The 27,020-nt window shown below is 36.8% G+C and overlaps 1 protein-coding gene across 1 annotated transcript in view; it reads right to left on the bottom strand.

The window, feature by feature from the left end:
• The window catches only part of MGAT4C (MGAT4 family member C), a 331,148-nt gene that overhangs the window by 10,267 nt on the left and 293,861 nt on the right, over positions 1-27,020 (bottom strand). The window contains 2 exon segments of the mRNA XM_054632035.2: positions 1,392-1,518; positions 1,520-1,545. Coding sequence (XP_054488010.2) covers positions 1,392-1,518; positions 1,520-1,545 — 153 coding nt within the window.

Genomic DNA, 27,020 nt, shown 5'->3' with positions numbered 1-27,020 from the left:
AGTCAACATCCTAACGCACTTGAAAAACACTTGATGGACCATAAAGGTATCAAGAGACCTGGAAGAACTCTCAGGAGACTTGGCAAGAGACTTGGCTGAGAGCTGCATGAATGCAAACATGCCAGAACTGTGATGAGAGAAGCAATGAAAGAGAGTGAATTTATAAAAGGTGGCAGGGAGGGGGAAAGAGAAATTAAGAAAAAGACATGGAGCCATCTGGGGAGCTGGCAAATAGGCAGGAAGATTTCAAAAACAAGCCAAGAGGAACACCATTAGCAATGATAATAAAAACACTTTCAGAAACATCTGGGAGACTTTGAAGCAATTATTGAACAGAGAAGAAACATTAGGGAAAATGCCACTAGGAAAAAAAAGTGATAAGTCAGATCAAATTTTATCATAACCAAGAAAAGTTAAATAAAAAAGTGAAAAACCTTTGTGGTACACAAAGAAATACATCTGTAATGGAATAACATGCTACAAGAATGGGCTATCTTTTCAATGGCCTAAAAAAGTACTAGCATAATATTCATATTGTAAATATTTACAGTACTGTTATAACTAATTTTATAATTATAATATTTTAAATTAAAATAATGATGACTGTATATATGGTTCTGATAATAACATAAGGATTTTACTGCTTGTGTATTACACTTTTTGACATACTATTATGTTTCTTTTCAGATGCAAATGAGATCAGAATTCACACTTCAAAATATTGGAAAATCCATACTGTCCCCATTCAATTGAAGATAAAGACAGCACTATCTAGTCATATCACAATATAACAAATTCTGTTTAGCCATTTTACTACTTGCAAGATTCAGTTTTCCACCGCTATGATTTTTTACTGGGCCCAGTCCAATCTCCAAAGTACTGGAAATTCAATCCATTAATTGAGTCTCCAGGGCTCACTTGGCATTCAGCACTGAAACACCCCTAGGTTACACATAAACCATAGAGTTGTGCTATGTTGCCAGTAGCTTATTTGTTGAAATTCCTAACATAAATATTTCCAGAATTTTTTTCCAAAATCATAAACTTACATTAGGTTTCATTTGTCTAATTTTTAATGTTGTAGTACTGAAACAATCAGACTAAAATCTGAGTTACAAAAAGTAGGAAACACAAAAAATAAACTCACTAAAATGAAATTATTTATGCAAAGAGCTTAAAGTAGATAAAATGGGTGTAAATTTTCTTTTATAATTTTATTTCTATAATAGCATTTAATGCAGTGTTCAGAGGTGAGATTTGCAGCGTATACAAAACATGTTGAAAAACAGCTCACACAAATAGTTCAGATGTAGTTTATCCTCAACAATTTACCATTTTACTAGGGGTGTTTTACTGTTTTGTTTTTTCAGGATCACTTCTTTGCAACTTACCAAAACATAACTATCCTCAATGTACAAGTTCATGAAGAGCAAGCAAACAACAAGGATTCCTAAGAACGACACTGCTGATCGTTTCCGCAAGCATCTCATTTTATCAAAATATTTCAAGTTGTGTCTCGTGAAGAACTGCATACGGTAGTCTCACCTATAAATAAAACCACAGTATTACAAGAATGGTCCACCTGATAAGCAACCTGATAAGCATGACAACAACTAAACTTACCTTCAGATAAATCAAATCCCTTCAAACTTACATAGACCGCACTTTCAGGCAGAATCAACTTCATTTAAGCATTGTCATCCTAAGGTTGACAATGCTTAAATGAACTAAGCTTCCCTTTTTCTTTTCATTTTCTTTTTTAATTGGTGTCAGTAAAGAAAGAACACATACCCACTGTCATACCCATTTTAAAGTGGTCTTATGATGGATGTCCCTGTGGCAGGAGTGCATCAACAGTTTAGTTTGCTATGCTTAACTGTCAGATCCCAGCTTGGTGGCTAGAGATGATGCTGCACATTGTTCCCCCATGTACTTGTGTCTCCTCCCAACAACAGGCCAGGTCAGCCGGCAAGGAGGAAATTATTGCATGACTCAGTGTTGTTAGCAGTAGAAGAATTCTGTATGCCAGAGCTTCCAGGCACAAAAAAGGTAATTTCTCTGAAGTGAAAAAGTACTAGTAAGACTGTACAATATCTCTTAGAATTTTTCCATCAAAGTACAGAGGCCCAAGGTTAAGTGGAGGTATTATTTCCATCTTCAGAAGAAAAGTGGGTCTCCACCTCCATGAGACACATCTAAGCAGAGTATTGAGAAATCCTTTCCAACCCAATTAGATAAATCAAATAAGGGTGGCACAGAGATCATGAAGCCCCTCAATATTTCCGGTAAAGATCAAGAAAGAGGACTGTCTAGTCATATTCTAATGTTGCATATTCATTTTAGTTATTTTACTCTGGAAAACAAGATAAATGCTGTTCTTGTCCACCAAATTGTAGCACTAACCTGTGTAGGACTGTATGTGTTTGAACAAGATTTGGCCCTAAATAAAAGATCTCACTGCCCAAACTCTGAGGGACTATTAACAAAACAGCAGACTACAAACTTATTATTTATGTATTATGTTCTTACTCATAATTTGATTATTTTCCACAGCAATTCATGATTTTTCAATTGAATTTAATGTATAGAAATTATATACAAATTAAGACTTTAAAGCTAGGCTATGTGAAGTAGTAAAAAACATGACACGTGCAATGGTTAAAATCTGCAGTTAAATACCTTCATTTTTGGAAGTGTTGAACATCTACACTGATACAAAATAGGACATATTAGGAGTTCCATAAATGATTTGTCATGTCATATAGAAAATTTTCTGTCCTAATAACAAAAAATCTAGCAAGCACAAAATCCAATGTATATTTGTTTTGCCAAACTGAATAAACACATTTAACAGTATAAAATATGAGTCCATTATACTCCAGAGAACCAGGAGGTAAATATATAAAATATTTGTAATGCAATTGGTAATTGCAAGGAATCTATAGATTTGAAATGAACTGCAGTAAATGGAGGCTGGTTGTACACCGAATGCTTTTATATTCACTATGTTGAGAGTAAAACCAGTTTACAGGCTGCATGAAGAAAAAAAAGAATTCAGTAACAATATATATTTTGGGTCTTTATTTAGGGTGAGATGAATTAAAAAACCCTGATTATTCTGAAGCTGAAAACCCCAGTGCAGATATTTTTTAAAGCTACAGCAAAGATTTCATTTTTCTTAATATCTAAGGACATTGAAAATAAACCTCAGGAGGGAGCTGCTAAGGACATAAATTTCTAAACACTTAGCCTCTCTGTACCCCTGCAACTCCCTGTGACAGCACAGTTGTTGCAAGTTGTCTGTGGATCCAGCAGGCTGTTGTGGAAATCAAAGGTTGCCCCCATTTTAGAAAAGACTGTGTTACACATATGATTTGGTTTTCATTTTTATTTCATTAGTTTTTTGGGTTTTTTTTGTTTCCTTCTCCCTTGCCCCCTCCCTTCTTCTCACACTACAATGACTGATTTTCAAACCACTACACTCTTTTAAAAACCAATCAGAGCATCACTGGATGGTTTAAATACTGAAACTTCTCATATTAGTGGCATTAACTGTTCTGACTATTGAAAATGCAGTTAGTCTGGGTTAGAGTGCTTGCAGTTGCTGTCAGCATATTACATTTCCCTTGGGTTAAAAAAACCAAACCAAACCAAACCAAACCAAAAAAAACCCAACAAAACTTGGAAATAAATAAATAAGTGCGGTTTTTTCAGTCACAGGATGAATATATGTGGCATATTTGCTCTCTGGATTGTGGTGTTACACAGGCACCCCCTCAGGCGCCCTGAGCCACCTGTCTGAAGTCCCCAAGGGTGTGGAAGGGGTTTATATTTTCTGGTCATACTGTATGAGATCATTCTAATGTTGGGTTGGGAATAAATACAGAGGGAATTACATAGGTGAGGCCAGAGGAAGTGTCATGACCAGAAGGGATGTGCAGAGAGAGGAGAGCACAGTACAGTCAGCGCTCAGAGCACACCCCCATTGCTAGTGCAGGTGGCACACGAAGCCTTCACATCTCTGTTTGCACGTGGAAACTTCTGGAAGCACAACATCGTGCCAGGGGGGAATCTTTGTTCATCCGATCTCTCGGTAGGCCCATGCCAGGTAAGGGCAGGGAAGGCGGGAGGCCCCAGGGAGGGCGGGTGCCGTCAGGGGGAGGCTGTGGCACCGCTGGTGACAACACCAGGTGGCAGCGCAGGCCCGCCCGTGCCAGCCCAGCCTGCTGCTCGCCGGAGCCGGAGGCCGGAGCCGGGCTGCAGGGGCTGCTTCACCTCCTTGCACCGTAAGCCCTTGGTGCAGGATTCCTTACATCTTCCTCTAGGATCTCTGTATCCAGTCTGTGCGTTGCATTTTTTCTTTCTTTCTTTTTTTTTTTTTTTTTTTTTTTTTTTTTTTTTTTTTTTTTAGGTAATGTCATTCACCTTTTCAAAAATAGGCTCAGAATTTCCTGCAGCGAGACCTCTGATTTTCTTTAAGACCATTTGAGCAGAACGTTCACCATTACTAAAAATCTTTGATATTGAAAAAAAGGTTCCAATTCATAATTCAATTCTGAAGGCACAGTTTTGCTTGAAGATTTTATGCCTTCATTATTCATGCATAATTAAGTAGCTATCAGAATGGTATAAATGCAATTTGTTTCATAAAGCTGGCATGAAGCAGTTAAACAAAATAATTAATAAACATGCATAAATTATAAATCTTTTCCTTTCTAGATGAAATGTGTGGCTTTTCTCAGTCTCTAGAGAGGGAACTTGTAAGATCACAGATCTCTATGTACATGTATGAGCTGCTATCAGACACACATATGCAGTTTTACATGGTAATGTGAAATTATAATTCCTTTGACTTTCTAAAACAACACACAGTGAAGAGGTGGTGAGCCAAACAATGCAATGACATACTTTTACAGTGGGTAGATGCTGTTCTTTATAGGATCTACAAAGGTGTGATAATCTGTGTAAAAGGTCAAGAATTGATTTTCACATGACACCGTGAGGTTTTCTCTTGCAGAATTTGTGACACTCGGAAGAATTTTAACTTTTTTTTAAAAAAAAGTAAATCCCAAATGACCATCCAGAAGGACTGTTTTTAATAAGGCAAGTCATTGAAACCAAAAATTGAAATGAAAATATTTAAATTTATGTCTATTAAAATTTTATGACAAATTTTAAGTTGGATTTTAATATGGCTATTCCCAAGAGGAAAAAATTAGAGTAAGTTTTTTTTTCCTTATTTTCCTTTCTTCGGAGAAAAAGACTTTTTGCCATTCATAGAATAATTTCTCTAATTCATGTACACTCACTCTAGTAAAAAATTTTATATTTGATCCACTCTAATTCTTCATCACTTTCTGATAATGCTAAGGATTTGTGCTTTGTCCTGCTTTTAGAGATTATCACTTACTTTCCTTATATATTTCCTCCATAAACAGATACAAAAAAAGGCTCTGTGGTGTTACTTTACCCTTAAGGATACCTACACAAGTTAAGGACTTAGCCATACCCCTAACCAGTACAGTTAATCTGCTTGTATCTACAGCTGTACAGGCTGTAGAGCAACAAGGTCATCTTTGTATTATATTCTGGTCTGCTTGAGTGCTGTGCCCCAGCAGCTCAAAACAAGTTGCTTATTTAGAGAGGCACTGGTGGCTGTGAGAAATGGCAACTGAATTATTTTAATATTTTAACATTTTAAAATGAGACATGTAGATTTACCTGTCACTGTAGAGTTCATTTTCCAGGAGGTGGAGCTGATCTACTGCCACATGTATTATATGAGATAATAGAAAAATATCTTTGGATTATTAAAACCCTTGTGAACTTTATTGCAATCCCTGATTTGACAGAGACACGCAGAAGCAGGAGCTTTATTCCTCAGTTTTGTGATATAACATTCTATCACTTACTGAACTGCTTTACTTGCAGTTCTTAATGCTTATCCAATGTGTTTTTCATTTTTCCTTTTTGGAAGGCTGCACACAATACCTCAAGAATTACATTCAGTTATCTTTATAAAGTCACAAAGGAAACACTTCTAAAAAAAAGAAAGGGAAAAGCCCCAAAACAAATCAGATTTTTTACATGGTTATTATTAAATTTTTCATGTACCATGATTTTCTTATGCAAGAATAACAAAATTGAACCCTAAATTGTGATGTAGAATTGAGCTACAGAGGATAGTGTACTAGAGCATTGTAATGGATAGGTTATTCCATAGGGCTTAGATAGACTCCCAGGCAGATTCACTGCCTTACTGAAAGCCTGAATGTACACATAAAAATGTTTAAGGCTGACAGGCAGGATGTTCGCTGCCACTGGCAGCAGGGCAATAAAAACTAGTTTGAAGGAAAGGAAAGTTTAACTCAGAATGAGGCTAACAAATCCAGAGGAGTTCAGGTTCTCAACTAATCATAAGTAGATTGTGTGGGTACACATGCTTAAATAAATGGTTTAAAGATGATTATATTGTCTGAAATCTGGGTTCTTGATACAGGAAGTTAAAAAGTGGAGATATATTAGTAGGCAAATTACTCAAAAGTGGCACTGAAGAAAGGATGGGCTAAAGAAGTAGGTTTTAGAAGAGAATTTGAAAGGCATAATTATCCTTGATCCACAGAAAGGGAAATGTTATTTCAAACACTAATGCAGCATACAGATATATACAGACCCCAACAGTTTTGGAAAAGGGATCAGAGTTTAGGAGGAGACAGATGATTCAGCTGAGTCAAGGTACTGAACAATGAAGAAAAGCAAAAAGCTTAAATTCAAAGCAGGTGTTGGTGGATGAAGTGTCTTTCCTGTCTGACAGCTTCAGAATGATATAAAATGGAGTAAAACACTCTGGCTGTAACATTCTGAGCAAAATGTAATTCATTTCTTCTGGCATGGAATAGTCAAGTCTAATCAAGGGGAAGAGATGACTAAGAAGTATGAAGTTGCATTGACTTACGTGGTAAAGCACTATCTAATCTATCATTGGATGGATGGCTGTATACCACTGGATTTATTTTATCAAGTACTTGTAGTGTAAAATATGAGTTTTAGAAAAACTATATAGACAGTGAGTTAATGGCATGTGGAAAAAGCTTGGAAGATAAGAAAAACATAACAAAGAAATCTGAAATAACCCTGAATTTCTGCTCCACAGAGACAAAGCAAAGAGTCAAATAAAACAGCATTGGTATGAAGAGAGAAGGAGCAGGTAACTGTGACATCCAGGGAGAGTGAGATTAGAAGCTTTTAGAGATACAGGAGTGGGGTATAAGTCTGCATCAGAAATACAGGGAGAAATGCTGTGCATTGAAAATAGCACTGGGCATAATTCAGAGGAGAGAATTTTTAGAAAGGTGAGGATAGAAATTGTTACAAATATAGCCAATAGATTTTATCCATTGCCTCATCAATTAATGAAAGGAGTACATGGATGCAAGTATTGATAGACTCAACAGAAGATAAAACTTTAATGAATAGCTCTCACACAGTACATTTGTACAGTATGAGAGTACCGGGGTTATGAGAAGCTACAGGCTATCAGATAAACTAAATTCCTTGAGTCTATTAGGGACCAGCAAGAATAAACTAGAGGGATAGTATCTTCACACCCTCCTCCTGGTGGGAAGATACTTCAGCTCTAGGTCCTTCACCAAAGCACAGACTCTATGAGCTAATGTGTCAGCAACACTTCCTCCATGTGTTAACTTATGCCTCAGTGTCCCACAGCCTTCAAAGTTTAGAGTTGAGAGCTTGTAAAGTGCCATGGACAACCCTGTTTTAACAGAATTGCACTGAGACAGAGACAAACATCTTTTGGGGACAAAAAAAGAACAGAAATGTTTGACCAAAGCTGACTAATCTTGATGGAAAGAGTTTCACCTGATGAAAAGAGATTCTGATGAAATCATGGTTTCCTCATCAGCACACTTTGTAGCCTCACATAATAGAGACGTGAGTGCTTTTTCAGAGAACTGCAAAATCACAGAAAGGTTGAGGCTGAAAGGACTTTTAGAAGTCATGTGTTCCACTTTCCTTGTCTGTGAAGTGCCACCTGGAACCAGGTGCCCTCGGCGGTGTCAAGGGCAGCTTCTGAATATTGGAGTGAGATCCACACATTCTCTGGGCAGGATGTGCTCATGATGTTCAGAGGGAACTTCCTGTGTTTCAATTTGTGCCCATTAACTCTGTCCTGTCACTGCTGGCTCTTTTTTCTATTATCTATTCAGGTATTCACATACAGTGTAAGGTTCCCTCTGAGCCTCATCTTCTCCAGACTTAACTGTCCCAGCTGGCTCAGTCTTTTCCTACAGCAAAGATGCTCCAGTCCCTTAAACATCCTTGGGGGCCTTCCTTGGACTCTGTTTGGCATGTCCATGTCTCTACTTTAGTGAGGAGCCTGGAAATGGGTACCAGAGCCAAGTGCAGCACAACCCTTGACCTGCTGGCAGTGCTTTGTGTGAGGAGCCCAGGATACCTTTTAACTTTGTGTGAGTCAGCACAGGCAGGATGCAGGAACAAACATAAAACTCTTAACAAAACGCACAGAGTACATTTATTTTTGTTATTCCACCATCTGGGGATCCTCAAAACAGGACCCAGGCAAACAAACAGAGCTGCAGGCACTGTAGAGCTTGGTCCATGCTAGAGGGTCACTGATCCTGCTGGTTTTGCCTGTATATCAGGGGTTTGCACAGGCATAGTTTACCACTGTGCTTGATCTTTCTTGCAGCAGAGAATAAATCTCCAGAATGTTTGATAGGGTGTCTCTAAGCCTATCACAGGCCTATATTATCTAAACACAGATGTTCTGCTTGTCAAACACACAAGGCTAAGCAACAATTAATATGATATATGTGTTTTTTGACACCCCAGCTGTAAGTCACTTGAGTGTGTGTTTACAATACTCCTTGCCAATTTTCTGTTATTTCCCCACAGTCTTTGCTGCAAGGGCATATTACTGGCTCTTCTTCAAATTCATGTCAGCTGTGGCTGCCAGGTCCTCTTCTGCTAAGCTGCTTTCCAGCTGGGTGGTGCCCAGCATATATTGGTGTAAGGGGTTGTTATTGGTGCAAGAGTTTGAACTTTTCCTTGTTGACGCTCAAGGTTTCTGTCAGCCCAATTCTCCAGCATGTCAAGGTCCCTTTCAATTGTAGCACAACTCTGTGGCATATCAGCCACTCCCCCCAGTTTTGTGTCACCCACAATCATTTAGTTACTTGTAAACATGATGTGGAGCAAAACCCCTCAATTAAAAAAAACCAAAGAGCCTCCATGCATTTGCATATATGTGTGACTAATTTCAACCTATCATTTAATGTAAACTTAACACTAAAGGGGGACCTAGGCACTGAATTGTGACAATAATTCTCCATCCTTTTCTTGCTTCACAGTGTTTGTGGCTTGTAAGAATGAGCATCAACTTCCTGGTCAATAAAATAACTCATTTTATATAAAAGGTCAATAAAATAACTCATTTTATATAAAACTTAGAAAACTATGGATAGGTGTGTGACCAACAGTTCTTCAGAAAATTTTGATGAATAACCATATATAAGATGAAACAAATTCTTTACATAATGCTATCATTGTCTTTTCTTTTAATGTTTTGTGTCTTCATCTATTGTCACATCCAAAAACATATTTTTTTATAGTTTATTTTCAACAGAAACAATCCAGTGTGTGGACAAAATACATCCAAAATTTTTCATCTTCTGCTTTGATTCTGCAGCCAGAGTAACTAGCAGAAACCCAACTTAGATCTCTGAAACTGTTCATGAGTTCAAAACCCAGTAGTCTTGATTGCATTAGTTTGGTTTTTAGCAAGAAAGAACTAAAATTATTTTTGCTGTTGAGTGCTGTTATTTATGGAATAGTCTGGCCTTGATCAATTACATTAATTGATGTTGACTGTGTAAGGAAGGAAGATTGTGGTATTTTCAGGGTCCCCCATGGCAGGAAGGAAATGATGAATCTGACTCCATGTTCTTAGAAGGCTAATTTATTATTTTATGATATCATATTATATTAAAGAATGCTATGCTAAAACTATACTAAAGAATAAAGAAAAGATACTTACAGAATGCTTAACAAGATACTAATGAAAAACTTGTGACTCGCCAGAGTCCCAACACAGCTGGACTGTGATTGTGATTGGTCATTAAGTTAAAACAATTCATATTAAACCAATCAAACAACCACCTGTTGGATAAACAATCTCCAAACCACATTCCAAAGCAGCAAACACTGGAGAAGCAAATGAGATAATATTGTTTTTCCTTTTTCTCTGAGGCTTTTCTGCTTCCCAGGCGAAGAAATCCTGGCGAAGGGATTTTTCCAGAAAATATGACAGTGACAGAAGATGGTTTTAGAGGTACCTAAAATCTGTGATGTTATCTTGTAGTCTAAGGCAATTTGATCATGGAAGCTAAGCAGGATCTCTAGTGGGAGGGGTAAATATCTCTGTTACCATTATCAGCACTGCTTTTGCCTTCTAAGTTAATATTAGTTTAGAGACCTTGTGAATAAATCCTTCAAAGAAAAGGGGCAGACCAGGTGCACTAGCAGCTTCCAATTGCGATGATGATGAATTCAACTTTAATCATCAGATTTCCCACAGACTTCATAAAAGTGGCTCTAGGCAGAGTGAAAAGAGCCCTTGGATGAATAGCTTTATGCCAAGCTAACAGGCATTTCAGATCCATGGAGCTGAGTAGCATGGGATCTCTGCAAGCACACCAACTTATCTAAAGCTGCTTTCAGTGAGCACGGCCATGCTACCCTTTATCTCTGTGACCTGTCAAGTAAAACTAGTTCCGTTTGAGAAGGAACATCTCTCCAAATCCTGTGCCTGTGGAAATCTCTGCTATTCAGTGAGCAGCTGAAGCCTGATTTCATTGAACTGATGCACCATTATTCAAAGGAATGGCAGAGAGGGAGAGGGTGTTACTACCTCTCTCTTGCAGCAGATTAGTTTCCCATTTTTCTAGAAGATGTTTAATTCATTTTACTGCTAGCTTCAATTTATGTTTTAGTAGCATTATGTTTGGTGGTGTCTATTAGGTTGTGCCAGGGATAATTTTGTAACCTAATTAAAAAACTTTCTCTCTTTCCTTTCTTGAAAACAAAACAAAGCCAAACTGAAGAAAAAAAAAATCAACAAAATAGCTGGATGATAAAGCCAACCTGTCAGGTGAGCCAAATAGGTTTTTTATCCTTACCGCATGTCAAACCTGATGATCAATAAAGGTTTAAATTACTTTTCCTACTATTCTATATTTCAGTTATTATAAATAAACTCAAGCCATGGCAATAAAATACTGTTAGTTACTGAGGTTTCTATTAAAAAAAATATTTTTAATTCCTTATTTTTCTAAATAATTTGTTAAATAATCAAAGCCTAGTAGCAGAGGCTGAATAAATCTTTAACAAAAATATTTAAAGTTTTTTTCTTGAGTGTTTTAAGGTAAACTTCCAATCCACTTTTCCTCTGAAGAAGCTATTAAATATTTTCCCACATTAGTGACTGAAGACCCTTTCATGTGTCTTAAACCATATCAATATATAAAAATAAGATTAATAAATAAACTAGTTATTTCAATTAAATTCAATAAATGGACAGGAAGGGATTTCTCACTATATGGTCAAAAATAACATCAATAAATCTAAATGTGCACTTTCAACATCTGTTTTATTTCATTTTTCCAATGCCAGCAGCTACAGTGTCATTTGGAAAGAAAAGAGAATTTTAGTTTGAAGAAACAAAAGTACTATAAAAGAGTTTCTCACTAAAAGAAATTACATTTCTTTGCAAGTGAAGTTCAAACAAGACCAACTGGTAAGTTAAACTTTTATTTGGAGCTGTGTAGCATTTTTAGAGAACAAAAGCAACAAGAATATCCAAAGTATCTTAAAAAAAGTAAAATAAAAAGGAACAGAAATAAAATCTCCATGGCCAGTTAAAAAATAATTTCTTTTTATTCTATATTTTACATCACTTCTTAGGTTTGCCCCTTGTAGGTACACTAGCTCTCTTGTTTTTGAATAGCTCCTGAAATGCAGAAATTAGTTTAATGGTGAGTCTTATGTAATGACCTGTTCCACTTTGCTAAAACTGGTTCCTTTAGAACACCAACCTTGCAATATCCTTCTGAATCACCTTTTGTAGAGGCTTCTCACCACCAGTCAGAGCTCAGGGAAAATGGAGAGCTCAGGGAAAACAAAAGTCTAACTCAGCATTGGCAAGAAACACTGTTGTAAACGCTCATAAAATCTCAGTACCCTATGTTTTTCTAATGAATTACAATGTAAATAGATTTAGTGAGCCTCAAGGAAAAGAGATATGGCATCTTTTCAAATAAGGCTTTCAGGAATGACAACAGAACATATAATAACCTTATTGACAGATGCACAATGATCCTGAGGTGATACTTTTAGGCCACTGCTCCACTACTGATTGTTGGGTGATATGTCTATTGGATGTATGCCCCATTGTTTGAGAGCTCATTGCAGTTGTGCTTCATTGTTTTTTTAAAATGACATTTGCTTGGCCAAACACATACACCTAAGCTAGTCACATCTTGTCTCTGTTTGTAGCCAACGAAGAAAAGTATTTCTAAACCATGATGCATCTCACTAAAAGATTATTTTCTAAAATACATCAGATGAGTTGTGCCCCCAAAATGCCCATTTCTATTCACTGGCAACAAAAACAGTCTGAGATGTCATACTCAGTTATAGATGCACAAAGGGAGGAATACCTTTCACGTTCCCTTAGAAATTTCTTTTGCTTCCTTTTTAAGCAGAGCACATAATCAATAAGCCGCTGTCTCTATCTCCAAAACATGAAACTACAGCACAGACTTACATCTATCCTCAGAAATGTCTGAATTCTGCAATAACACAAGGCCACATTCTCCATCATCCCCATCTGTGGCACTATAGCTGGCACAGCTTGTCTGCAGCAGACTGCTACAAGTTTCCCTCCAGTAAAAATCTCAAGTGTAGTTGTCTATCCCAAGATAGTTCCCTTTGTGTATTTCACAAACCAGTTCTCTGACTTCAGGTATCAGACTCTGCAGCTTCCCCCATGGCTTTACCCAGAACATGTTTTTTCTGCTTCTAGAGTTTCCATTGACTAGATTAATCACAGTACAGCACACAGTACACAGACTATTAGCTGTATGACGATCAGCTGTATGCTATTAGGTATTAGGTACCTAATAGCTTTACTGCAGGTATATGGAAGTCAAAAGAGATACCCATTGAAGGGTTTAACAGCAACAGTGGACCCATGCCCTTAATTTGTGTTAATGGGGTAACTTATTTGAGGTGGAATAAGTTTTCTGAATGGCAGGACAGCAAGTCAGAGGGCTGTTTCATTGCAGTGCATTATGGGGTATTCAACCCACGTACTGGCTCTGGCTGAGATGGAGTTCATCTTCCCACAGCAGCCCTCACAGTGCTGTTCTTTGCATTGCTAGCTAGAAAGGTGCTGATAACACACCAGTGTTTTTTGGCTACTGCTGAGCAGCACTGGCACAGCACCAAGGCTGTCTCTCAACATTCAGTAGGATGGGGGGGGCAAAATCCTGGGAAAGGACACAACTAGGCCAACTGACCCAAACTGATCAAAGGGATATTCTGTACCATGTGATGTCAGCTCAGATATAAAAGGTAAGGGAAGGAGGAAGAAGAGGAACATTCATTATTTACAATGTTTGCCTTCTGGAACAAGTGATATGTTCCTGCATGCTGAAGCCCTGCTTTTTGGCTGCAAGCTGTGTGAGAATATGCTTTTTGATGGAAGCTCTAGAGACCATGGATGCATCTTCATCAACTGCAGGCACAATGTCCTTGGGAAAGAAATTATTCTCAGTATTGCTGATGATCAATATTTTTCAACTGTAAATATTTAGCAACTAAGTTTTATGACAGGATCTTCTGTGTGTGAATTAGGGAAGTGGGACTAAACTATCTGCAAATGCAGCCAAGCAAGCACAAAGTGACTTGCTGATTTGTATATTGGAAATATGTGACTCAGACATATAACTATAGTAAATTAGAGGAAAATAACTGAATTGACTGCAAGTGGAAAATCAGACAGATATTTTGCTTCTTTTGTTTTAAGTTTACAGCTGTTAATTTTATATGAATCCTTAATGCAGATAATAAGCACAGGAAGAAATATGAAGGGGAAAACCCAAAAATTCTGGCTTAGTTGCCAATCTTTGATTTAAATAAATATGGTAGTAAGAGAGGGTCATGTACTAAAAAGTTTTTAGAATTCTTTGCTGACAAAATTTCTGCATGTTTGTGCTTGGGGTATTTTTAATGCTTCACCATGAGTTTTGGAAGTAGACACTTCAAGAAGAGCTGTGAAGTTACAAGGAAAATTATGTGATTGCTTCCCACTCTTCCTGGTGACTTCCAGAGCATGAAGTCAAAAGCCAGAATGCAGCTAGGTTTTCAGGGGCCATCAGCTCTCAGTATGACATAGTATCTAATAGCTACTCAGGATGTATGCAGTGTATTTTTTAAACTTGGGCTTAGGAGGAGAAGTAGAAGAATTTCAATATTATTAAAATTTTTATACCAGTGAATGCTTAAGTTCTAATGACCATTGAGACTGTACTATAAAACTAACATTTTCTGCATCAGTTTCTAATACATCTGGACTGTAGATATCAGCCTAGGCTTTTAATGTTCTTTTGACCTCTGACTGTACAAATCCCATAACATCAACGTGATATAACCTTGTAGCATCATTAGGTGAAATAACATCTTTCTGTGATTCCACTGAGCTATGTCAATACATTACTTTAACATGATACTTGAAAAGTTGGTTTGTTGCCTAAAAGAAGGATATTCCAGCAAGTTTGTGTGCAGTAAAGAGCCTAGTTATTTTTTTTAGTCTATCTACTAAAGAAGATGATCAGAGAAAAGAAGATGATCAGAAATAAATTGCATATTATACATTACCTGAATTTTTCTGCTTATTTTGCACGAATATTTCATGTTCTGTATCTTGGTAAGTACACAGTGATTTTCTATTGCTTGTTTCTGTTAAACTACATGACAATGCAGTTTGTGTTTTTATACTGGCTTAGAGTGCGCAATGACTTGTAAAGAAGTGCAAAAATATAAAATATTTTAATAATTAGATGAAATTACTGCCATGGGAAGGCACACCTTTCACTAGACCAGGCTACTCAGAGTTCTATCCAACCTGGCCTTGAATATTTCCAGGAATGAGGCATTCAAAGCTTCTCTGGCAACTTGTTTCAGTGCCTCACCAACCTCACAGTAAATAATTTCTTCCTAATATCTAACCTAAACCTGCCCTATTTCAGTTTGAGTCCATTTCCCCTAGTTCTGTCACTACATGTTCTCTCTTTAGAAGATTATTTGTAGGCTTTTCTAAGTTTATGTAAGTTAAAAATATGGAAACACACATGCATGAGGTAATAATTAATTAATTCAGCAAAAATATTGATAAAACATCAGCTAGCAGATCACTTAGGCTGACTATTTGGCAATTACTCTCTTCCATGTAGTCAAGTTGAAATACATTATTCTACTTCCTTAAGCGGATACAAGAGAGAAAAAAAATTGCTCTTTGCTGGAGAAAACTATATTTTTCAAAGAATTTGCACTTTTTAAAATTACTTTATTAAACAGACAATTCTTTCAGAGATTTTTACCTGATCTCTTTTTGCTTTGAAATCTGTATATGTTGGCTTGTAAGCCTCGTGTTTTAACAGCACTTTCTTTATAAATGACTCCCTATTTTTATAGGAGACAATGACAAATATTACAACCTAAGAAATGCTTAAGAATTTGAAACATTGTGGAAAATGAAGAGAAAATCTGCAGGTGATATGTGAACTCAGTTTTCAGTTTGATGAAGTTCTATTGTATACTTAAGCAGCAATTATGTCTCCCTTTACAAAAAGACATTCCTACAATGAATAACTGCTGATTTTGAATGAAAAGCAGAACATCTTTATTAGTGCATATGATTTCAACCAAGAAAAATGTCTCATGGGAGTTATTTTTCTATCATACTAGAACTGCTATTTTAATTCAGAAATATTAGAATTAAAATAGGCTTTACACTTCTCTGCTATCTTACAGTGTAGCTTAAAATTTTGATAGCTGTGAATCAGGGATTTGATCTTAGTATTTCAAAGGCAAGATCTAGACCACAAAGTAAATGATAAGAAGTAAAGGGAAAAAAAAAAACATGAAATAGATTTAAGATGGAGGGAAGCAGAAAATGTTCTTTGATTAACTGAAAGGTTAATTACTGAAAGACTTCCTCCACATAACATACTGTTAATTAGAAAGTCTGAGCAATGTGTGATTTAATTTAACACTATGCAAAAGGCCAACATGGCATAGTAAACTTCTTGATTCTTCTTGTGTTTGTGAAACATATAACTTGGTGTTTCATTCTACTCTAGACTAAAAGAAAGCTGCTTTTCCTTTTTTCTTTATTTTAATAGATGAAAGACAAGGTTAAAAAAATGAGACTTTGGTAGAGCCAACACCAATTATACACCATGGATTAGTGTTCTTACCCACCACTGCCACCTTAGCTCTGATCTGTTAAGCACATTGGACACGGAACAGAACTGTTTTGTACAACAGGGTTTCTGGGCATCTCAAGGGGAATATTAGGGTGTCTTCCAGAAAGCAGCAAGTCTTGAAACTCACATTCCTTTTCTAACATTTTGAGAAAAGTCTTCTCATAAGAATGGAAAGTATACTGCTAAAAGTGTTCCACAACAATGGAACTCCCAGTAGAGTGCCAGACTGTCCTGCTTATGTCACCAGAAGCTCCTGACTCCTTATGACTTTTGGAAATAGTCTAACCAAACCATCAGCAGCACACATGTGAAGGTACTGACAATAAGCAAAATGTATGGGGAGCTCAGAAATGTAATCAAATTTGGCATCTCCTGGGTGTGCCTCAGGGACTGAAGGACTGTCAAATTCCTGATTTACAAGGAACTATAGAAATGGATAGATTGGACACAATATTGGATGGTAAATTTGAGGGAGTCTGGGACAGAGATCACGAGATTTGAGTCCCCACTGTTGGTGGATATATACATTTAACAAGGAAATTTGTGGGAAAATTTTTTATAGGATAATCAAAAAGACAGACTGGGGTTACTAATGTAGTACCAGGCCTAGACAAGGCATAAACCCAAGAATTAATTATTGTGTCACTGTCTCCCACACTTTGTGCTGTGAAGGCAGTACCTTGAAGCTGGTTGATAGTACTGTGAGCAGAAACAGCAACACTTTCAACCATTAGAAAAGAATTCATCCTCTGGTTTTAGTCACCTACGCATTAGTCATATAATCCATGCTGCTTACACAGGTACTCATTATAAAGTAATCAAATGTCTGCTGAGATAGCTGTTTCAGAAAGGTGCTCTGAATAGGTAAACTCTTTCCATTTACTCCACATTTTCAAGAGTAAAGTTAGGTAAGATGACTCCTGTCTTAAGATATTGCTGTAGATTTTGAGAAGTCTAGAAATGAAGAGCCATTTTCTCCAAATTTTATTTGAAGCAGAGTGGTAGAATCCCATCGCAGTAGTGAGTAAAGGAGAAATAACAAATGCATGACAAGCAGCATGAGTCAAGTAGGAGGAAAAATGCAAATTCTTCCTAGTGCTATACAATTAATTTTCAAGGATGTAAAAATCCACATTGTCACAGACTAATAATTAGAGACAGCTTATTGTCATTCAAGGACTTTTAACATGACCTGTTCTTGTGTAATGACTTTATTGTTCATTGCAGAGTCAGGATACCCATTTCCATTTATGTTGCTTTATGGATAATTCATTAAAATCTACCCAGCACAGGCTAATATTAATTTGAAAAAAAATGGTCGCCTCTTCAGACTTAGAGTTATTCCTATTTAACTAACCCATGTTAATAGGAGTTAAATGAAGAAGAAATGAACCAAGAAATACAAGCAGCGTAACAAGGAAGATAAAACGTGTCTCAACCAAAGAAAAGGTCCACTCAATCCTCCATGTTTGGGACAGAAGTTTTGATAGCTTTTAGTTTAATGTAAGCAAGCCCCAAACACATAGGTTAAAAAAGTATTGGAAAGGAAGAGGGAGTGATCACTTCCTATCAATCCTCAAATAACAGGGCCTAGTCAAAAACTAGAGGTTTCTCAACAGCTTCTGTAACACACATTGTACCCACCATGGCAACTACCTGGTTAAGTACCTTTTCCCTATAGTTGCACAAGTTTACAAAGGAAGCTATAATTTTCTTTCTCCATACTTCTGTCCTTTTTTCTAACTCCATGTGATCTGCAAGATAATGTCATATTTGGAAAAATCAAAGCAAATGGCATACTGGCAATCAGGTCTGCTTTTGACAACAAAACTCTAAAGCACGTGTAAAATTCTTAAATAAACTTGGAGCATTGAATAAAAAAATCAACCCTTTTTCTGGTCTGAAAAACCACATGTATTTTAATCTGAACTGACATAATACCTTTTACAGTGCATCATTTCTGTTGGAGTTAAAAAAGAGAAATAGTTTAGACTGAGAAAGATTTGCCAACAAGACAAACCTACAGTCACAGACATCTAATTCTCTAAGCTTTCATGATTAATATTTTATGGCCCTCACTGATCTGCCCAATCTTGAGGAAAAATGTGGCACAGCTAAAGAATTTATCTATATCAAACAGGAGGTAAAATGCAAAGTACAATAGAGATGTCATAGTAAAGTATTGAGTTTGCTCTCTGTTAGCTGAAACACTGCATGGAGTGCTTTATTTGAGCAGCAGAAACAACATTAGCATACACAAGCATGATGGCATACCCACTAAGAGAAAAATATCACAAATGCTATTTTAAGGGGCTTTTTTAACTCTACCTAAGCATTTCATTTTATACAGTCATTCTATAAAGTCACAATTGTTCCCTTTGCTGCAGATTTCTGTAAGAAGTATTTAAAATTTAGCCTATCAACATTTTTGATTTATCAGCATTAGGAAAAATATAAAAAGGAAGTTATTCTTTTTCTGCATTCACTTATGAACCTCAATAAGACATCATGGACCACCGACTGTGGTAAAGACATTTGAGGAGACCACACAATTCAAATAATTTTGTTAGTGAGTCAGTTTGCCTTAGTGAAATGTGAAATAGTGAAATGTGAGAACAGAAGGACTGTACTGTTCTCTGTAATAACTTTATCAGTTATGCTGAGGTGTAGCAGGAATAACACATTTGTCTATAGCAAAGAGGAAACAATTTACATAGTTTAATACATAATTTACATAGATAAAGATACTGGTTATAATTCAATTAATACCTGCCAGTTACAAAAGGCTGTCCATGAATCACCATTTGATGATAATGTAGTTATGTATGAGGTTTAAAGACTGGCTGAAAAATTCCTAGGTTAAGTTCCTTGTTTGTCCTGCCTAGACTGTGCTGTGTGACTCAGGTCAGGAGGACACAGCTATGTAGTTTGCAAACAATCCAGAGTAAGTGTTGGTGCAACTCCTTGTCAGACTAAAATACACTATGAAAATGAGGCTCTGGTTTGTGATACACTTCTCTGTACTGTGTCAACTACATAAGAGTAGTGACCAGCTTCATCATCATCCCTTCTAATCATAGGATGTTGGTGTGATATTGAGCAATTCCTGAAAATTGACAAGTCCAAGGACACTAATTCTCCAGGAAGGTTATCCTTATATACAACCCTTGCGACAGTGGCTGTTTTAAGGAGTCACAGCATTTCCACTTCCAAGACAGAAGTGCTGGTTGAGGGGGTGGTCAATGGAGTTCATACAGGTCAATTCCTACGTGGAGTTGGGCTATAACCAACACTAGAAAAGGCCAGCTCTGGCTTTGTCTAGCCAAAACTTGAAAATCTCCAAGGACATTTAACAACCTTCTTGGTACCCTGTTGCAGTGCTGCCCTGCCCTTCCACTAGATTTTTCTTGCCCAGTGTCTAATATGAAACTCTCAGGATGTAACCTCTGACATTGGTAGGGAACTAAAGCTACAGTTCCACTACCTAGTATTAAATGCGAAAATTAAAGATGAAAAAAAAAAGTCATAAAAGCACTTACAACATTTCATTTGTGCCACCAGATGCAGGAACTGAAAACTTCAGTGCAAAGTCATCTCACAACAGCTCATAAGAAAGACATGAAAACTCTCCTAGTAGAATGCCTTACCATTTGGAGATCCAAGTGAGAAACTGAAAGACAAGAAATGAAAATACATTTTTCAAATCTCATCAACTTTATTAGGAACAGCTATGGTAATTACTACCAGTGTAGATCAATGGGAAAGTTATTCTATTATCTATACAACAATTAAAATGCAGATGATATTCAGTCATCTGTACTTCAGAATCTGACAGTTAATATTACCAATTTTCAAGTAAACCCACATCCTCAGAGCACACCCTCAACAGTAGTTCAAAATTCATATCCAGGAAGAAATAAGAAGTGCAAAGGGGAAGATAGAAGGAAGGCAAATCACAGCTTGAAGTGTGTTATCTCTTGAAATGCCTTATCTGAATGAATATAGCCAGCTGAAAATCTTCCTGTGAATCTCCAATGAACCAGTAATGTTTTCATCAAAAGTAAATCAGATTGCCCTAATTCTTAAAGCATTATTGAACGACTGTAAGAAGGAGAGAGTGCTACAATAAGTGGCATATTAGGAATATGAGAACATATTTCTGATTGTCCCAGAAGTTGTTCTACAATCTGCAGAAGAAAACGCTTTTAAAGGGATGTCTAGGGAAGGGAAAGGAAGGGAAGGGAAGGGAAGGGAAGGGAAGGGAAGGGAAGGGAAGGGAAGGGAAGGGAAGGGAAGGGAAGGGAAGGGAAGGGAAGGGAAGGGAGGGGAGGGGAAGGGAAGGGAAGGGAAGGGAAGGGAAGGGAAGGGAAGGGAAGGGAAGGGAAGGGAAGGGAAGGGAAGGGAAGGGAAGGGAAGGGAAGGGAAGGGAAGGGAAGGGAAGGGAAGGGAAGGACATTGGTTCAGGAGACTACAGATCTAGCTACAGGTGACTAAAGAACACAGTACATTTGACAAACTGTTAATCCCTTAACCTTGGACAATGTTACAACATACAGTTTCCTACTCATTAAGACCACTATAATTCTGCTGCTAAAATAAAATAAGAAGTTTTTATCCTGTGCTGAAATGAGAAATTACAGTCTCACTTATAATTTTAGTTTTATAACTTCCCTGTGTTAGAATGAAAACAGCATAGGGATGCAGTACCAAGATAAATGATTCAGCTTGTCCTTTGCCATTAAATCCTTAGTGATGTTACCTGTTAAATACAAAATTTGAGTAGACAGATCGATTGCTTCTGTGATTCCTACACATACTAAAGCACACCATGGTCTTCAGAAGAAAATGAAACCTGAGTAGATAGAATAAAACTCCCTTTACAAATAGCCAAGAAAATTGCTGAAATGATAAATTCTTTTATTACTGTAGACATAAATGATGGTCAATGGTGTATTTGCTTAGACTGTGGGGAATTTAACACAGCTATAAAACGAGAGCTGTTAAAATATAGATGATGATGATGATAATAATAATAACAATAATAATAATAATAATGCTACAACAAAGAGAGCATGTCAAACTGCCAAAAGAAAAAAAATATCAGAGCATAACTTGGAAAAGCAGAACTCATGTCTAAATGGTATGCATCCTCAGGCTTCCAACAATGAAAATCATCTCAGCACTAAGCATTGTTGGGAGTAAAGATTCTTACAGTGTCAGCTAGTAATAGCCTCATGTCTGGCCGTTTATCATGAGGCTGTGCGTGTGCACACTGGAAAAAAAAGCTCAAAAAAGCTCAAAAAAGTCCAAATCTAGAGAAGCCTCATCCTAATCACTGAAATATAATTAATCTATAATTTTGTTTTAATGTTTGACATTTTTATATTGTATTGCTTCTATTATATTACAGTAATAGTCTCCTCAGATAATAAAAATTCTAGCTCCTGCTCATGTCTTAGACAGAAGTGATTTCTTACTGAAGAGTTTCTGCTTGGGATAGAGGAGTAGGAGCAACACAAACGAAACTGATCAAAAAGTGAGTAGATAAAAATTATTCTGCCTCCTCCTTTTTTTTTTTTAATTCTTTTATTGAGAAGGCTGAAAGAATGATCCCTGGTTTATGCAAATTGCCACAGGTCTACTGAAATTGAAATCACCTTTTTCTGAGAGAAAAATTTCTCTCAGAAATTTTTCTTCAGTTTAAGTTTCTCTCCCTAGAGTTATTTTTCATATCAATAGACAAAGAAAAGGAAGGTAAACCATGAATGCTGTTTCTTAATTTCTCTCCAGTTAGAGATCAAAAGCTGTTGCTGATTTTTTTTTTTGATGTGTATAAGCCACTGAAAATAGTTACTCAGAATCATGCCTGGAAATTATTCTTAAATAATTTTTCAAATGGCTTCAATTTTAATATGTTGCATATCCAAAATATATTGTCCCTATATTTCTTTGTGCTAAGGGCAGGATTTTATGATTGACATATTATGGCACTCTAGAACAGTACTGTAAGGGAAGTCACACCAATGTTCTTTCTAACCTATTAAATAACCATAAAGGAGATTTTTCTCTTTCTAGTAGTCCTCATGGATGATAGGCAAGCCTGTCCCTGTGCCACATTCTTCCAGTCCTTATTCTTTAATCCCTTGAAACTATCAAAAGGCTGTTTGCATGGCACACATCTCCTTTTGTTGTGTGCCAGGAACGACTCCTGGCAGCTGCTCTGAAGGCCATTGATTGAACCTGCACCATTCCCAGAGCAAAGCTGTGCTAGACTGAGGGACACTGTGCCACGTCAGCCTGTCTTTGTACAGGCATCACTGCTCTTGTGCCCAGTGGGAACCTCGAGGGCTGCCTAAGGATTTAAGGAAGAAAAGCAGGGGATGGAAAAGGGCTGTTTTTACATAGACTCATCTCTTCTAGCAAAGGCAGTTTCTGATGTGTAAAGAAGGGGATATTTTCCAGAGGGATCAACTACAACTGTTACAGGAATTTATATAAGCTTTCTCCATTTCAGCAGAAATACAAACAAGATTATCTGTCTATCTATCTATCTATCTGTCTATCTATCTATCTATCTATCTATCTATCCATCTATCCATCTATCTATCTATCTATCTATCTATCATCTTTCTATCTAATCATTCAGTAGCTATGTTTATAGAACGAGCTGCTCTTTCTTATTTACTGGGGTGGGAGAAATGATTGCTTCCTGAAGACTGGTAATGTTATTTCAGTGTTAGTCTTGTGTAAATGTCAGAAGTACCTTCCTGGGAAGTGGGGTGTCTGAGAAAATCAGAAACCACTACAAACCCAATTGTTTTTTTTCAAAGTCAATAGATAGAGCCAAGTGTTCTGCAGTGCCATGCATCTACACATGTTTAAGCAACTCTCATCTTGACATATTGTGCTGGGAAAAGTGTCAGAAACACCATGTAAAAATAGGTTGGTCCTACATGAGATTTTTAATTCTCACTCACCTCATGAATGTATTGCTTTCCCCTAATTTTAAAATGATTTAAAATGGAACTGTATAAAAACTACAAATGTAACAATACTACACAATTGCAGTTAGCAATTATTAAACAGCCAAAGAGATATAACAATTTTTTTCATGCATCCTGTAAAAAGGGAAATCTTCATAAACATAGTCCACAGTAATGGAAGGCTACCATCGAATGGATAAATATAACATCTAACTCTTTTGATTTTTGTTTGTTTCCTAAACATCTGTACCTACAGAAAAGAATGGCAGAGGGAAGGAAGAGGGAAAGAACATTTAAAGTTCATAGAATGATAGAAATGTACTCAGGTTTTACTTAATTCCTCTTATGCTGGGATCCATTTACACTGGGACAACTAATAATGCTCCACTAAGGCTGAGAGTAGAACAGAAACAAAACCAAGAATTTATAATTCACAGTTTTGAATTCATGGTAAGCAAAGTGCAAAAATAAGCCTTTGGGTACTTGCTTACCACTATAAAATATAAAAGCAAATTTACATCAAGCATGGAAGAAGTATATGCTCTGCATATAATTATGAGGTTTTAAAATGTTTAATGGCAGAGTGGAATAGCTTCATATTCTTCCCTTACAAAGTTGCATACTATAGTATTACAGTATCTATTCAGATATGGTAGTAATTAATTTTAAAAACAATTAAATATGAAAGCACGTATTACAAGACAATTCAGACACTTCTCAGTACTTATTATATCTGGAGAGAAATTAATTTAGTGTTACTGAATATCTGAAATGGTTTTTCACAATTTCACATTTTACAGTGTAACTTTAAAGTTGTAATATTTTCCATTTGGTTCTTAAAAGCTCTCAGTCACATCAATTAAAGTAGTAAACATATTTACATTGACAAAATGTCACTGAAAATTCTTTTACTGAATGATAGCACTTAAAGTTCAGCTTCCTTTCTTTATAAATTATTTTTATGTTTTATTTTCATAGTCCTTATAAAAATAAAAGTAAAAATAATTTTGTGAGAATAAAGACAGGCAGATTAAATTTAGAAGTACTATTGACAGAATAGGAGAGTTTTCATGTGTGTTAGAATTTTAGAGCTATTGATATAGCTAAATTGTAGCATTATAAAAATAATTTAATTTGATGATTTACTTAGTGATATATTTGTGGTATAATTATGATATACAGTTTAAATAGGCAAAAAGCTTTTCAGTACTAGTGCATAAAGACTTTTGAACTGAACTTCTAGAAATTGAAAATGTTCTTTCAATTTATTGACTTTAGTAGATGGAAAGAAACCTATAACCATGGGAGGACATGCTAAGAATAAAGTACAACTCATATAAAAGATTGATGACTTGCTTTTTAATATTTTATCAATCTCTAGAAAATGTGTTGAAAGCTTACAGGTTGTAATTTTCATTTAAAGAGAGCCAAAAAAAAGTTTATAATAGTTTTAAAGCAATCTTGGTTTTCAGAATCTCATAAAAGAAAGTGTTTCTTATAATCTTTTGACATTTTTGACTAAAATTCTTTCACATATAAACACTAGGTGCTCAAAAAAATGACCAGTGCATCATTTTTACATTATCACTTCAGAAGAAAAGTGAAGCAGCTTGGTAAGGAATATTTTCTTTGTATTCTCTTATGTGGCTTTCTGTTAAACTCTTGCAGAAGGAATATATTCAAAACTAAGTATTTTTTTGTTGCCTGAACCAGCTGGACATTTAATGCATCCCTTGACAAAAGAGTATATTGAGCAAAATATAAATTTTTACTGTCTACTGATGAGCCACCTTTGAATTAGGTGGTTAGGCTTCAGATAAAAGTTCTTGTCATTTTTCTATTTGTAGGCAGTTCATTTCACTTTTAAAGACTTCTCCCCACTGTGCAGTCCCCAGATAGTAGCACAAAGATTTAGCTCAAAGGTAGCTATGATTGGATCTCTTGTACAGGACACCATCTTTGAGACATTTGCACCAAAAACTTTCTTTAATTTTTTTTTTTTCGAAGTCAATACTTAGAGCCAAGTGAACAGCTATAGTGTTCTGCAGTGTCATACATCTACAAGCATTTAAGCAACTGACACCTGACATGCTTTTTTCCACCATGCCCCCTTCCTCACAACCTTGACTATTCCCTCTCCAGGAAAGCTTTGGAAAAGTGGTCTTTGCTCATTTTCTATATCCCCATGGAATATCAGACACTTAGAACAGCACTGACATTCTCACAGTGAATTTTCCCTCTCAGGCTCTTCATATAAGAGAGAAGATGGAGGGGCATCCCTGTCCCCAGCAAGGAGACCTGCTGAACGATACTGCTCTGCAAAATCCTACTCCATTGAGAGGACTGGTTCTTTGGGAGGCTTAGCACCAGGCACATCCCACACTGCCAGCTTGCTCTGTGAGATGGGCTTGCAGCCCATGTTTCATGGTGAGTTCTTCATTCCTGTCCTCATGCTGCAAAGCTGCTCTCCTAGCACAGCAAAGGTGGAAGGGCTTGGAGGGCAAAGCACAGTATATACTGTGAGGAATAGGAAAGAAGGAGAAATGCAGGGAAGATGAGGAGCTGGCAAACACCACACATGCTGAATGGCCTGTGGGGTTTGCACAACATGTGTCCACAGAGGGCAGTCACTTAGATTTGTCGGTCTCTACAGGCACAGATTCTTCTTTCACCTCCAGTTTGGGCTTCTCACTACGACAAAGGCATTGAGGTGGAAGAGCCTGTCCATCAAAGGATAATGATGCTGGCAAAGGGTCTGTAGCACAAGTCTGATGAGGAGGTGCTGATGGAGCTGAGGTTGTTTAGCCTGAAGAAAATAGGCTCAGGAGAGACATTATCGCTCTCTACAGCTGCCTGAAAGGAGGGTGGAACCAGGTGGGTGCCAGTCTCTTCTTCCAAGTAATAAGAAATAGAAAAAGAGGAAAGAGTATCAGGTTGCTCCAGGGGAGATTTTGATTGAGTATTAAGAAACATTGAGTATAAGAAACTTTAGTGTTATCTTTTCTCTGGGAAAAATACTTGGCAGCCCTGTATCTCTTACCTTTCTCTTTTCCAAAAGGTATGTTAATGAAAGAAACTATACCTGTGGACACTAATTACCATTAGCAGGCCAGGAGCACAAATTCCACATTTCCTTTATGGAAAGTTCAGTATGGTCTTTTCTTGCCTTCAGAACCCTGCACATCCAACACCTCACGCTGCCCTGCACCAGCACACAGCAAGAAGAAAGCACACTGGGGAGTCTACCTTCAAGCATTAGCAAAATTAAAATGTTCACCAACTTCATGAACTTTCTGTCTTTCTCTCAGCCCAGGAAAAGTCTCTCTCCAATCTAAACTTAGGGTAGAGAACCCTGGCATATCAGGCATCATCCTGAGTCACCTTTACTCCTTTGTGAACCCAGCAGCTCGGAGAGGAAACAGAGTTCACTCAGTAGCAGATCACAGTCTGC

Source organism: Agelaius phoeniceus, chromosome 5 (assembly GCF_051311805.1).
Source record: "Agelaius phoeniceus isolate bAgePho1 chromosome 5, bAgePho1.hap1, whole genome shotgun sequence".
NCBI lineage: Eukaryota > Metazoa > Chordata > Aves > Passeriformes > Icteridae > Agelaius > Agelaius phoeniceus.
Note: the sequence above shows the minus strand (reverse complement) of the source record. Positions and strands in the feature narration are given on the sequence as shown.